We start from the raw sequence: 15335 nt of genomic DNA on the forward strand, positions 1-15335 counted from the left end.
TTTCTTTTTTTTTTTTTTGGTTTATTGAGACAGAGTCTTGCTGTAGAGCAGAACTGGCCTGTAACTTACCAGTGTAGCCCAGGCTGACCTGAAGCTCACTATGTAGCCTACACTGGCCTCGAACTTCCAGCAGCCCTCCTATCTCAGTTTCCTAAGTGCTAAGGATGATAGGGGAGCTGCCACCGTGTCTGGCCTGGTATCTTCTTTTTCAAATACTGCTTGGTGGGCCAGTGAGATGGCTCAGTGAGTAGAGATGCTAGCTGCCAAGCCAGATGGCCTGAGTTTGATCCCTTGAGTCTAAATGATGGAAGCAAAGAGCCAAATCCTGCAAAATTTCCCACTGAGCTCCCCTGGCAAGATGTGGCATGCATGCTTCCTCCCCACAAACAAATGCAATAAAAGAAAATACTAGCTTTTTGTTCCCATCGCCACCACCCCCAACCAGGGATTCTCTCTCTGAGTTAACTCCCTCCAGTTATGACTAGATCAAAGTATATTTTCACTTCTCCTTTTAAAAATTTAAAAAATGCTCCCCTTCCCTACAACCTGAGCAAACTGAGTTATAAAGGATGCCAGTGTTGGGGCTGAAGAGATGGCTCAGTGGTTAAGAGCACTGACTGCTCTTCTGAAGGTCCTGAGTTCAAATCCCAGCAACTACATGATGGCTTACAACCATCTGTAGAGCTGCAGTACACTCATATACATAAAATAAATAAATCTTTAAAAAAAAAAAAAAGGCTAGGCACATCTTTAATCCCAGCACTTGGGAGGCAGAGGCAGGTGGATTTCTGAGTTCGAGGCCAGCCTGGTCTACAGAGTGAGTTCCAGAACAGCCAGAACTAAACAGAGAAACCCTGTCTCAAAAAAACATAAAAACAAAAAAAAAGAATGCCAGTATTTGGATTTGCCCAGGTGAGGCCAGAGCTTGTCATGGGAAGAGCTTTGGAAGAGTCTAGGCCAGTATAAGCAGTGGGCTCGACTTCTCTGCTGGCCAGGGCTGGTATCTGTGGGGAGTGGAAGTCTGCATCTCCTACATATTCCTGGGGCAACTAGGCTAATTTTCAATTCCATTTCCATTTAAATGGAGTGAGTGGGTTTCCAGGGCCCTGCCCATTTATGGCTGGCTATTTTATATTGAGTGCTTTCTGTGACCGCCTTTCCTCCACCATTCGTAGGGTTGATGTTGCCTAATGCTAAATTGTTTGGCCAGTGTGTCTCCACACAACCTTTTCTTCCCAGAATTCAAAGTTTTTCTTCACTTGCTTTCCCACAGTGCCAATGTTCTGCTGGACCAGCATCTTAACCCCAAGCTGGCTCATCCTGTAGCTCATCCATGTCCCGACAACAAAAAGACCAAATATACTGTAATGAAGACTCACCTGTTCCAGGCCTCAGCTGCATATCTGCCTGAAAACTTCATCAGAGTGGGGCAGCTGACCAAGCAAGTGGACATCTTCAGCTGTGGAATTGTAAGCATTTCTTTTCCGGCCCACAGGCTGGCTGTAAGCATGGGGCTTGCATGGAGTTACAGCAGAGGCTGCTGGACTTGGCCTACAGACCAGATCTGAGACAAAGGCATTTTTAAAAAAGATGTATTTGTTTATTTTATGTATATGGGTACACTGTAGTTATGAGCCTTCATGTGGTTGTTGGGAATTGAATTTAAGACCTCTGCTAGCTCCAGTTGGCCCCGCTTGCTCCGGCCCAAAGATTTATCTATTAATAAAGTACACTGTAGCAGTCTTCAGACACACCAGAAGAGGGTGTCAGATCTCATTACGGGTGGTTGTGAGCCACCATGTGGTTGCTGGGATTTGAACTCAGGACCTTTGGAAGAGCAGTCAGTGCTCTTACCCGCTGAGCCATCTCGCCAGCCCCCAAAGGCATCTTTTAAAATCGTTTATTTCACTTGCTCTTAGTTTGTGTGTATGCAAGATGTGTGGTGTGGGGTGTGGGGGTGTAGTTCAGGTGACATGCTCAGGTAGTATCGACCTCCTTTGGGGTAGGCTCTCTCATTGGCCTGCCTGAAGCTCACCAGTTAGGCGAGGTGAACCCCAAGGATCCTCCTGTCTCTGTCTCCCCAGTGCTTGGATTACATGTACATACCATAACACCTGGCATTAGCTCAGGTCCTTATGTTCATAAGGTGATCCTTCACTGACTGACATAAGTTCCTAGTTTGTCCCAACTCCACACACCCCCATTTTTGGTGCTGGAGATAGTACCCAGGTCCTCAGACATGCTAGATATGTGTTCTACCACTGAGCCATACTTCCCACATTTTTACAACGAGGTCTCACTGAGTACCTGTAGTCCAGCCTAGCCAGCAACTATGATCCTGCCTCAGCCTTTTGAGTGCTGGAATTGTATCTGCATGCCCCCGGGCCTAGCTTCCATGGTCTGTATTATATGGCTTCTGAGTTATGAGTGATTTCATGGTTAAAAAAGGTTTACATAGCTGGGCATGGGGGTCCATGTCTGAAATCCCAGCACTTGGAAGGTCAAGGCAGGAAGATTGCTTTTACTTCAGGCTAGCCTGGGCTACATAGTGAGTTCTAGGTCAACTTGACCTCGTCTCAGAAACTCTTAAAAAGTGGTAAACAGGTATATACAGAAACTGTATATGGTTGGTAATTCTGTGGGCTGTAGATGTTATCTCTCGACTTCCTGCTTCCCGTCCACACCGTTGGCCTACTACCTATTTCTCTGTCGTGCTTGTTCATTGTTTTTTCCATCAGTGACCGACCCCCTCTCCTGCATTCTCCCTGCCTTAGGACCAGGTGCCGGGTGCTTAGGGCGTACTGTAAAGCATCTATAGTCTGAATCTGATAGTCTGCTCAGTTTTTTATTTGTTTGTTTGTTTTGGTTTGGTTTGGTTTTGGTTTTTTCGAGTCAGGGTTTCTCTGTGTAGCCCTGGTTGTCCTGGAACTCACTCTGTAGACCAGGCTGGCCTCTGCCTCCCAAGGGCTGGGATTAAAGGTGTGAGCCACCACAGCCCAGCTGATAGTCTGCTCAGTTTATCTTTAGGACACATTGGCTCCTGCTGACGTCTGCAGGAGTTAAAAGGGCTGAGAGGGAGGCTGGAGAGATGGCTCAGTGGTTAAGAGCACCGACTGCTCTTCCAAAGGTCCTGAGTTCAAATCCCAGCAATCACATGGTGGCTCACAACCATCTGTAACGAGGGATCTGACTTCCTCTTCTGGAGAGTCTGAAGACAGCTACATTGTATACATATAATAAATAAATAAAATCTTAAAAAAAAAAAAAGGCTGAGAGGACGGATAAGTTTGGATGATATTGTTGAGCAAAGCCAAGCGGGTTTTTCATTACAGACTTAATAGGGTGCTGACCCTACGACCTGGTGGTTGGAACCCACCAGAGAAGGTTGTGCAAGCTTCCCCAACCCTCCTTGACAGCAGGAAAGCCTTGTTTTCTTGCTGTGTCTGTCCGACTCAGTGTTACACAGAACTACAGAACGTTCCACAGCATTGGGAAATGCTGCTCCAGAAGCACAGTTTGTTGCCTGCAGCCAAACTCTGACTGTTGCACCCGCCTAGGGCTTTGCATCTGCATTCCTCTCCATCTTGAACTCTGTCCTTCCTCTCTGTGACCACAGTCTCCTGTCTGTTCACATCTGCCTCTGAAGCCCTCACGGGCCACCTTCCACCTTCAGCTGGACCTCTGTGTACCGGATTCAGTTTCCTTCTGCCCTTGGCTGGCCTCTCTGCTGGTTCCCATTCCTCCACCCCTCCCAACCCCCCCAAGTTCCCTGTGAGTGCTTCAGTGATGCTAAGCAGCTCTGCTTGGAAAGCCAGTGGCTCTCTGGTAGGGGAGGCAGAGGGAGTTCCAGGGGAGCCTAAGCAATTCAGGAAGACGATATCTCAAAACAAACAGAACAGAATAAAACAAAACAAAAATTAAAAACAAGTCAAAACAAGCCAATATGGCAGACCCTCTAACTACCAGGCAGTATGACCTAGTGTAGTACAGGCACTTCTGCCATGTAACACCTGCCCAACTCATGTTTGGGCCTCAGTTTTGCCTTCTGGAAAGTGGGGTGTTAGTGGTGCTTATAGAGTAGTAATGGGGCTGGATGTGGTGGCACACACCTTTAATGTCACCACTCAGGGGGCAGAGGCGGGTGATCTCTGTGGGTTCAAGGCCAGCTTGGTCTACAAAGTGAGTTCTAGGGCAGTCAGGGCTCCATAGAGAGACTTGTCTCAATAAGTAAGTAAGTAAGTAAATAAATAAATAAAATTTAAAAAGAGTAATTGGATGTTGTGTATACATGGGTATTGTAGTATTTTTTTTTTAAAGATTTATTTATTATATGTAAGTACACTGTAGCTGTCCTCAGAAACACCAGAAGAGGGCATCAGATCTCATTACAGATGGTTGTGAGCCACCATGTGGTTGCTGGGATTTGAACTCAGGACCTTCGGAAGAACAGTCAGTGCTCTTAACCGCTGAGCCATCTCTTCAGCCCCGGGTATTGTAGTATTAGCATGTGTGTGCACGTGTGTGCATATGTGTATGCATGTATGTGTGTGTGCACATGCATTTGTGTATGTATGTGCACCTTGTGCCTGTGTGGATGTGTGTGTGCATATTTGTGTGTGTGTGCACGTGCGTGCATTTGTGTGCATGTGAGTGTGCGAGTGCTTGTGCCATACCGCATATGGAGGTCAGAGAGTAACTACCTGGAGTTGTTGCCTTTTCTGGCCACCTTGTGGGATTGAACTCAAGTAGTCTGGCTTGCATGCCAGTGCCTCATCTTGCCTGCTGCGTCTCAAGTGTTTTTATGCCCACTGAGTGACCTTTGTCAGGGGCTTGTTCCTTCCAGCGTCACATGGCTGAGACAGAGGAGCCATCTACCTCCTGATTTGTTTTCCTCTGTTTCTCCCCTCCTGCAAAGACTTTGCAGGCTGCAGACCCTTTCTGTTGAGCCCTCTGTGCTGCCCCCTCCTGGCCACTGCCGGCATGCTCCCCATTACCCTAAGAGCAGGGTCACCTCAGTGCCTAACCTGTGGCTAACTGCTCTAACTTGTTGCAGGAGGGTGTGGGAGAGACTTGACACAATTACTGTTCATCCTGAAGCATAGCTGCTCTACACCATGTGACACATGCAGATTCTGGCCCAAGTTTCAGTTCCCAGCCCTGGGGCTCACTTCTTGTACCAGGTGGAACTGGGAATCCAGGCTTCTAGGTCTGTCTCCCACCTCTGTGGGTTTTTTTGTTTCTTTTTGTTTTTTGAGACAGAGTTTCTTTGAGTAGCCTTGGCGACCCTAGAACTAGCTCTATAAACCTGACTGTCCTGGAACGCATAGAGATTAACCTGTCTCTGCCTCCTGAGTTCTGGGATTTCAGGGGTGCACCACTGCCACCTGGCTCACTCCTGCATCTTTATTTACACTGCCACCGAGAATCCATGAAAGGCAGGCTTGCTCTTTGCACAGGTACATATCGCAGTTTCCCACCTGGGTGTTGCTTCAGGGCTGTGTTCCTCTGTGAGTGAGTGAAGTAGGGGAAAAATCCTGGTGGTATGGCAAGAACAGGCCACCCTCAGCTACAGAGTAACTTCACCAGAGCCTGTCTTAAAAACAAGAAAAGGGGGCTGTCAAGATGGCTCAGTGGCTAAAGGTGCTTGCTGCCAAGCCTGACAACCTGAGTTCCAGCCCGGGGACACACACACACACACACACACACACACACACACACACACGTACACACACATTCAATAAATAAATGTAACAATAATATTAACTATAATAATATCAGAAAAGACGAAGCCTTTGTCATTGTCTAAATCGTTTGCTGACTGTCTGTAGATCATGCCAACCATGTGTTCTCTCCTATCCAGGTATTGGCCGAGGTCCTCACTGGCATCCCTGCAGTGGACAAGGACCGCAGTCCAGTTTACCTGGTAAGAGATCCAGTCACTTCCGGTTGGTTGGTGTTCCTTGGGAACACGTCCATGTGGGCAGGGAGGGCCTTGCCCACCACACGCAAGGTTCTCAGTCCTCAGTCCAGAGCTCTCGGCGCCGGTGGCTGCCACATCTTCCCACACCGACGCTTTAGAAGTATAACGTCTGACGCTGCCTCTGTGCAACTGCTAAGCTTCATTCTAGCCTTAATTTTCTTCTTTTTTTGTTCTTTCTTTTCTTTTTTTGGGTGTGTGTGTGGGGGGGGGTTGGTCTTACACTATGGTCTAGGCTGACTTTGAATTCTTGGTCATTCTCCTGCCTCCACCTCTTTTTGAATTCTGGGATTACAGACTCGTGCCACACAGTCAGTCAGCTGCAGCCCTCTGAGGGAGCTCTTCCTCTGTCTCAGCCTGCCTTCCTTTCTTTGGTGAGTCCTCGAATGTGCTAATCAAGTGGGTGGTTTGTTCCCCCCTCCCTGTCATTTTGTCCTGTGGTTTCACTCAGTAGTTGCTTTAATTTTCCTTCAAATTTCCTGGGCCCTGGGAGTTGGCTCTCAATTGAGACTTGCTTGGGTTCCTGGTTGATGCTTCTGTCAAGAACGTTTTGTCCTAGCCTATGCCGCGGCCCCGACAATAGAGTCAAGCTCCCCACACTGTGAACTCACTGCTAGTACCAGCTTCGCTTAATGCTGGCTACAGATAAGATCTCTATTCCCTGGAGGGTCACAAGGGTGGGGCTCGGGGAACTGCTTCTGGATCGCTTCTCTTTGTGGTAACACATCTCTCTCTGCAAACCACTCACATGCTTCAACTGCTACATGCTGATTTCCCCTTCCTTGACTGGGGTTAAGTTTTCCCCAAAGATAAGTAGTTAAAAAAAAAAAGTTCATGCTTGGGCTGGTGAGATAGCTCGATGGCTCGAGCACCGACTGCTCTTCTGAAGGTCCTGAGTTCAAATCCCAGCAACCACATGGTGGCTCACAACCACCTATAATGAGCTCTGATGTCTTCTTCTGGTGTGTCTGAAGACAACTACAGTGTACTTATTTATAATAATAAATAAATCTTTGGGTCTGAGGGAGCGGGGCCGCCCAGAGCGAAGGGTCTACGGGAGCGAGCAGAGGTCCTAAAGTCAATTCCCAACAACCAGATGAAGGTTCACAGCTATCTGTACAGCTACAGTGTGTACTCATATACATAAAATAAATAAATAAATCTTTAAAAAAAAAAAAAACAGTTCATGCTTACACAGGAACCCAGTGAGTGCCAGCAGCACCATGCCAGCCTTAGCTGTCTTTACTTCCAGGCATTGTATCCCTGATAGTGCCAGACACGTTATGTTCTCGGATCCTGAAACCACCTATCCACTGGCTGGGGAAACAGAGGCACAGTGAGGCTCGCATTTTTATTTCTCCCTCTGAGATAAAATTATATTGCCCAGCTAGCCTTGAACTCCTAGGCTCAAGCAATCCTCCTGGCTTAGCCTCCTGTGAGCAGGAACCATAAGCCTATGACAGCAGACCAGCCTCCTTTTTATTTTTTAAATTGTTTTGAAGTCTTCTTTTACATTACACCCCCACCTGCAGCTCCTCTCCCCTATTCCTTCCAGTCCAGCCCACTCCCTCTCCCCCCAAACCACTCCTCAATTTCCCTTGGAAAAACAAAACAAAACAAAATCCCAGCAGGCCTCCTAGGGATATCAACTGAACAAGACGATAACAACATGATTTCATAAGACTAGACACAAGCTGCAAGATCAAGGCTTGATGGGGCAACCTAGTGGGAGGAAAAGGGTCCCAAGGGTAGGCACAAGGGTCAGAGCTATTGCCCACTCTCACTGTTAGGAGACCCACAAGAACACCAAGCTACATGAGCAGAAGGTATATGCAGAGGACCCAGCTCAGACCCAGGTAGGGTCTGTGATTGTTGCTTTAGTCTCAGTAAGCCCCTATGAGCCCTGCTTAGTTGATTCTGTGGACTGTGTTTTCATGGTCTCCTCAACCCCTCTGGCTCCCACAATACTTCCCCTCTTCTGTGGGGTTCCCCTGGCTCAGCCTAGTGTTAGGCATCTGTTCCCATCAGTGGCTGGATGATGCCTCTCTGATGATAGTTGGGCAGGCGTTGCTCTGAGTATAGCAGAATATCATTAGGAGTCATTTTATTGACCTTTTTTTTTTTCCATTTGTGTTTTGGAGGCTAGCAAAGACCTTGTAGAGGAAGAGATGGCTGAGTAGGTGACTAGAATGGACCAAGGGACAGAGACTGGATAGGAATGCATTTTAGGTGGCAAAACTAAGCCACACTCTGTAACTCAGGCTAACCTTGAATTTACAGACCTCTTCCTTAGTCTCTATAGAGTGCTGAGGTTATGGGTGTGTGTCGTTACAACCAGCTTTAAGATGCTGTGTGTCTTATAATATGTAATTATAAATATGTACGTATTTATGTGCACGTAGATATATGGTAGTGACATATATACACACTAAAAACAAATAAGTATGCAGCAATTTGACACAACAAATGTAGGGGTTGATTTTGAACTCCTGCTTCTCCTGTCTCCACTTTCTAAGTGTTAAGACTGAAGGCACACACCACTGTTCTTTGTTTACAAAGAACTGGCTATGAACCAGTTACTGGCTTTGAGCCTTCTATATAAGCAGAGTACTAACTGAGTTGCAGCCTTGACCCCGTAAATGAGCTTACCTTCTCCCTCCTGAGTCTTCCTCCTGCTTCGTTTGGAGGAGGCATACTTCCGGGGACCCTGACGTTAGTCCTGAGCAGCAGTCTCATGTCATTTGTTGTGTTTGTTTGTTTTCCTTCTTGCTTACTTCTTGGTACGACGTTTCAAATGCCCTTTTGAGAGAGGCCCCTCTGAGGACTCTCTGGTCCTGCTTTGCTCCTGCTGATGCTTACAAACCCTCCTCCTAGGTCCCCTTCATTTGATTCTTTTGGAGAAGCTGTTTGCAGTTGGCAACGCCTGTGACTCCGATTTCCGCAGGGTGTGTGCAGTCAAGGGTGGCCTTCAGGACCTGCTGCTTTTTGTGTTCCCTTTCATTGCAAGATTTATCCTAGGCACTGCTGTACAAGCGGAAGCAAAAGGGTCTGTGTACATGTTAATAGGATTAATTCAGGAGGCTGTAGAGATAGATGACTTTACAGTTTAAGGCCACCTGCAGGCACTTCCAGAAGACTGGAGTTTAGATCCCAGCACCCACGGCAGGAGGCTCATGACCTTCTGTGACTCAAGCTGCAGGAGATCTGATGCTGCCTTTTGGCTTCTGCAGACACTCACACACATGACAAACACACAGTTACACACACACACACACACACAAATAAATAAATAAATAAATATCCTAAAAAATGAGATTAAATTGGGGCTGGAGAGATGGCTCAGTGATTAGTAATGCATACATCACTCTTGCAGAGGACCTGAGTTTGGTTCCCAGAACCCATATCCAATGGCTTATTACCTGGATCCTGTAACTCCAGCTCCAGAGGATCGGATACCTTCTTCTTTTGTGTTTTTTTTTTTTTTTTTTTTTTTTTTTTTTTTTTTTTTTCTTTTTCCGAGACAGGGTTTCTCTGTATAGCCCTGTCTGTCCTGGAACTCACTCTGTAGACCAGGCTGGCTTCGAACTCAGAAATCTGCCTGCCTCTGCCTCCCAAGTGCTGGGATTAAAGGTGTGTGCCATCACTGCCTGGCTTCAACACCTACTTCTGAGGGTATCTGTACTCACACATACATGCCACAGACAAAAAAAAAAAGAAGTCTTTAAAAAAGATTAAGTTATAAGTGTTAAGCATGTGGCTAGGTGCCATGCAAATGACGGTTATTAGTATTTGCCGTGCATATAATTTACAAATGGAAGACATTTATTGGAAGTGGCCTAGTGAGTATTTTTCTGTCTGGTGTCCTATGTTGTCCTGCGGGTCCATTATTGGATGTGTATTTGTGTTATACCCAGGAATAGGCATTTCACGGTCCCATTTTCTGATGGAGCCACTGAATTGGGACAGGCTAAGCCACTCCAGATGAGCTGTGATGTCCTAGGAAATGTCCTGGTGCATTCTCAAGTGCTTGGGTGCTGAGCTTGTCTAGGCCACACCCAGCATCTCTCTCACCTGGACTTCCTTACTCTCTTCCCACAGAAGGATTTGCTTCTCAGGGAGATTCCCAGCAGTACTTCCTCAGTCTGCTCCAGAAAGACAGGCATGGAGAAGACGGTGGTGAAAGAGATCTGCCGGAAGCACGTGGAGAGGAGGGCGGGGCTGCTGCCCGAGGCCTGTGAGGAAGCCTGGGCCACCGCTGTGAGTGTCTGCCTGCGGAGGCGCCATGCCAGCGTGGAGGAGGTGAGCTCTCTGCTGCCTGCTGCCTTACCTAGGAAGCCTAACTTGCTAGGGATGCAATAAGCCAAGTTTAGCCCTGATTGTCTACAGTAGAACCTACTGGGGCCATTGCAGCCATCAGGGTTGCTGTGTGGGTCGTGGGGGACCCTGAGGGTAGGTATCTGGCCAGAGCCTCTTGTGGGAGCCCATCTCTTCCTGTCTTCCCTTGGCCTGCTTTCTCTCTTGGTCTGTAACTGCCTCTCGGGGCATTTCCTCCACCCTTTTGGAGAGAATGGCTTGGAGTGACCCACATTGTGGTCCCAAGGTGTAATGTGGAGTAACTACAGAGTAGTCTGTCTGAGCAAGCTATTCCTGTCCTGCTGTTTTAGAGTTCCTGGTATTAACATGAGAGTTGTTTGTGTAGCACCAGGATAGTATATGACAGGACTCTCTACATCTGGCCTGGCAGGGAACTAAGTAAGCCCAGTGTTAGAGGGCTCTGGAGGCCCAGTAGGATTTTTTTCAGGTCACTAGTGATTTCAGAAGAGCAGTACACAAACAGACCCAATCAGATGTATTCTAAGTAGCCACTCTCCCCTGTCCCTCCCCGCCTCCCGCAGCCACTCACTTTCATTGAGACCTTCAGTTATTCATTCATTCCATCAATGATTCAGTGTGTCAATTAGGGCTTGGGTAAAGGGACCGTGATGAGGAGATGGCAAGATCCACCTTTTTGAGCAAGACAAAAGTTTGCTGCCTTTGGCTTAGTGGTCTTGGTGCAGATAACCTGGGCTGCAGTCTAACCATGCTGGCTAAAAAGCTTCCCTTTCAGGGTTCAAAGTGGTAACTGTCACTCAGTTTGTTGCTCAGTCCATTGCATCTGCTTTCCAGCCAGAGAAATAGGGTTAAAAGAAGAGGACACATTCTTACGTTTTCTCTTCCTTTTGTTGATTATTTTATATTTTGTTCATGTGTGGGTATCTTGGCTGCATGTATGGCTGTGCATCACTTTTGTGCATGGTGCTATGTAGGGCAGCAGGGGGCAGCAGATCCCCTGGAGTTAATAACAGTTGTGAGCTGACATGTGGGTGCTGGGAACCTTGGTCCCCTGGAGAAGCAGCCAGTGCTTTTAACCCATGAGCCATCTGTTTAGTTTTTCTCCCACCACCTTTTAAAAAAGACTGTGTGTGTGTGTGTGTGTGTGTGTGTGTGTGTGTGTGTGTGTATTCTGTGTATTTGGGTGCCAAAGGAAGCCAGAAAAATATGTTGGGTTTCCTGGAGCTGAAGTTACAGGTATTTGTGAGCCGTCTGCTCTGGGTTCTGGGAGCTGAACTCAGGTCATCTGCAGGAGCAACAGGGGACTCATCACCTCTAAGCCAGCCCTCAGCCCCATCTCCTTTGCTTTTAAAAACATGACTGAGGCTGGGCAGTGGTGGTACACACCTTTCATCCCAGCACTTGGGAGGCAGAGGCAGGCGAATTTCTGAGTTCGAGCCTGGTCTACAGAATGAGTTCCAGGATGCCAGGGCTACACAGAGAAACCCTGTCTCAAAAAACCAAACCAAACCAAACCAAACCAAACCAAACCATGACTGAAAAATGCACACATCAGTTTTTGCATACCCCATGCATTACACAGAGCTCCAGAGGACTGCAGTCTTTAGCATGGCAAATGTTTCTCGGGCACCTAATTGAATTTTTATCTGGATACTTTATATTTGAACCAGATCTTGAAGGATGAACCATTTGCCATGTATACTAAAGGGGGTAGGACATTTCAGCTATAAAAAGAAAGAAAGAAGGAGAGAGAGAAAGAAAGAAAGAGAGAGGAAGGAAGAAAAGAATTCATTGTGATTGTGTACAAAAATAAATTAACATGGGATTTTAAAATTAAATTTAGAAGTAGAATGTGTGTATGTATGAATACTTGTGTACATATATGTGTAGGTGTACATATGCCACAACACAGATGTCAAGGTCAAAGAACAGCTTCTCCTTCTACCATATGGATCCTGGGGGTTGAACTCAGGTCGTCGGTCTTGGCGGCAAGCAGCTTTACCTTCTGTACTATCTCACCAGCCAATACACTGAATTATTTTGCAAGGCACTGAGGAAATGAAATGTTCGTATTCAGGGTGAGCAGTAGGTATGGTGAGCAGTGGTGCGGTCAGCTGCTTGGGATGCTTGACGCAGCAGCTGAGGCAGCTGCTTAAGGCCAGCTTGGGCTACAGAGTGAGTTCAAGGCCTGGATGCAGTGTAATGAGCTCAGACATAAGAGACAAAAGAGAAGGCCCCAACATAGCTCCATGCAGCATGTTTGCCTAGCACACACACCCAAGGCTCTGCAGTCAACTCAAGGTCTTAGAGATAGACACCTGGCCCAGTCATTGCCATCAGAAGGTTGGGGTGCAGTGATTGGACCACCTGGGCTCACACATTTCATCTGTGTGGCTGGCTCTCAGTTCAGATCTCTCTAAGGCAGAGTGCTATTCCTTCGAGGGCAGCGTTTGATTATGACTCCCAGCAGACCAAGTAGTGGCCTTTTGAAAGTAGTGGCTTTTGAAAGGACCAGTATGGGCACAAGACATTCCCAGACCAAGTACTCAGCACAAATGTGATTTATTTCCCCAGAGGAGCAAGAAGGGGGTGAGGGGTGGGAGAGGTTGCAGCAGCAAGGAAATTGAGCAGACCAGAGAAGCAAGAGAGGCTGTTTCTGCAGGAGTGGGGGTTTTAAGGGGTGTGTTGGGGGGATCTGCTAGGGTGAGTTGGTAAATCCTGACTGAACATATTAGCCAAGAAAATGAATTTTGATTGTTGGACTTTGGTGTTTTTGTCTCAGGAATGAGTCAGTGACCAAATAAGGGAATAGACCTTGAGGGCTAGCTTTAGGAATGTAATGGTTTTTAGCAAGAGAGAGGAAAACGGGGTAAAAGGGCAAAACCTGGCTGCAATGTTTGCTCTGTTGGGGGAGGGGCTGAGTTTGCCATGCATGCTTAAACCTGCTAGAGCCCCTTCAGCTTTAATGCCAGTGCCTGATCAGCGCCTTGTCTGTCTCCTCCTCCAAGGCTCGCGTCTCCATGGCTGGGGTGGAGGAGCGGCTCCGAGGGCAGCTGTCCCTTCCCTGGAGCAGGGTTTCTGATGGCACAGGCTCATCTTCCAATACCCCAGAGGAAACGGATGATGTGGACAATTCCAGCTTCAGCGTCCCCTCTTCTGTGATGGCGGTGTCGTGCCCAAGGGTTGCCTCCTCTCCATTCTCCATGGGAAATGGAACAGCACAGCCATCTACCAGTGGGAGACAGGAGGCCAACTCCTCCTCAGAGGCTTGCACAGGCCCACAGCCACCCCAGGACGGTAAGCTTGGAAGGGCCAGGTGCCGGTGCAGAATCACTTGTGACCCTAACTTAGGCCATCCCTCCCCTCTTTTCCTAATTCATGGTTTTCTTTAGTAATTCAGACATCGACTGCACAGTGGATACACCAAGGGGAAGTTCAGCTTACCAGTGACTATTTCTGACCACTCTCTTGCCTCTTAGGCCTTTCACACCTCCATCTCTGGACTAAGCCCTGGTCATACCTACTGCCCATTTGCCAGGACAACTGTGTGGCCTTCCTCACGCTTGCCTCTGGCTCAGTACTTCTTCCTCCAGGATCCAGAGAGAGTGATGTTTACTTATTTTTAAAGTTTAAAATCTGATTTTATGTGTATGGGTGTTCTGTCTCTATGTTTATCTGTGCAATACATATGTACAGTACCCGAGGAGGCAAGATCCCCTGGAACTGGAGTCGCAGAGGATTGTGAGCTACCATGTGGGTACTGGGAACCGAGCCTGTGTTCTTTGGAAGAGCAAGCAGCAAGTGTTCTTAACTGCTAAGCCATCTTTCCAGCCCCCAGATTTTAATTTTTTGGTGCATTTTTGCAGTGTTTGACTGGATGTAGGGCCTCACTGTGTGTGTGTGTGTGTATACATACATATATAAATATTATTTTATATATTATATATTATTCACACACATATACCATATATAATATAGAATGTATATAATATATAATGACTTATATATAAATAATATATATTTTATTTATTTATTTTTAATTTTTTTTGGTTTTTCAAGACAGGGTTTCTCTGTGTAGCCCTGGCTGTCCTGGAACTCACTCTGTAGACCAGGCTGGCCTCGAACTCAGAAATACGCCTGCCTCTGCCTCCCAAGTGCTGGGATTAAAGGTGTGTGCTGCCATTGCCCGGCTATTTTTTTTAAATTTTGATACAGCATGTGACTCAGGTAGCCTAGAATAATATGGACCTTCCTATATAGCTGAGGATGACCTTGAACTCCTGATCCTCCTGCCTTTACCTCCCAAGTGCTGGGATTACAGGACTAGTGAGATGGCCAGCAGGTAAAAGTGCTGACTTCAAAGCCTGACAACCTGACTATGATCCTAGTTTATCACATGGTAAAAGGAGAAGGTTGACCTGACCTCTACAATCACACCTTATCATGCATGCCCATGCCCATGTAGGTACATGTGTGCATGCATATACACATTCAGCAAAGGAAAAAAAATAGATTTAGACAGAGTTTCACTTGGGCTATCTCGTGAACCCTTGTCTATTTATTTTGGGATTGCGGGTATGTGCCATTATGCCCTTCTAGAGTGGTTTATAAAAACACACTGCATGGCACATACCTGTTGTACTTAAAAACACTTCTCCGGGCCCAGCAGGACCTTGTGTGGTCCCTCTTGCCTGCCTCTTCTTCCTTGCCAGTCACTTCTAAAGACACCCTCCATCACTGGCACTTGGGTTCAAATATGCCAGGCTTCCTAGTGAAATAAAAGTTGAGGCCTTTTCAACGAGGTGTCACCAGTCCCTGTAAACGTGACTCACTGGTAGTCTAGCCTCTGACCACTCCTTTGGGGAGGAAGAATTTAGAAACTGTAGCGGTGGCAGCGACACGCACCTTTAGTCCCAGCACTTAGGAGGCAGAGACAGGCGGATTTCTGAGTTCGAGGCTGGCCTACCGTGTAAGTTCCAGGACAGCCAGGGCTACACAGAGAAACCCTGTCTTGAAAACTCCCCCC

General features: G+C 47.2%; 1 protein-coding gene across 3 annotated transcripts in view; it reads left to right on the top strand.

Annotated features, from left to right (window-relative positions):
* Positions 1 to 15335, top strand: part of Irak2 (interleukin 1 receptor associated kinase 2) — a 59289-nt gene that overhangs the window by 41555 nt on the left and 2399 nt on the right. For 2 of the 3 annotated variants that reach the window (XM_031382941.1, XM_031382944.1), the window contains exons 9-12: positions 1274 to 1469; positions 5861 to 5923; positions 10076 to 10276; positions 13318 to 13606. In XM_031382941.1, coding sequence (XP_031238801.1) covers positions 1274 to 1469; positions 5861 to 5923; positions 10076 to 10276; positions 13318 to 13606 — 749 coding nt within the window. The remainder of the gene's footprint in view (positions 1 to 1273; positions 1470 to 5860; positions 5924 to 10075; positions 10277 to 13317; positions 13607 to 15335) is intronic. The other variant, XM_031382942.1, reaches the window with a different exon arrangement.

The sequence above is a fragment of the Mastomys coucha genome, unplaced genomic scaffold (genome assembly GCF_008632895.1).
Source record: "Mastomys coucha isolate ucsf_1 unplaced genomic scaffold, UCSF_Mcou_1 pScaffold20, whole genome shotgun sequence".
In the NCBI taxonomy this organism is placed as follows: domain Eukaryota; kingdom Metazoa; phylum Chordata; class Mammalia; order Rodentia; family Muridae; genus Mastomys; species Mastomys coucha.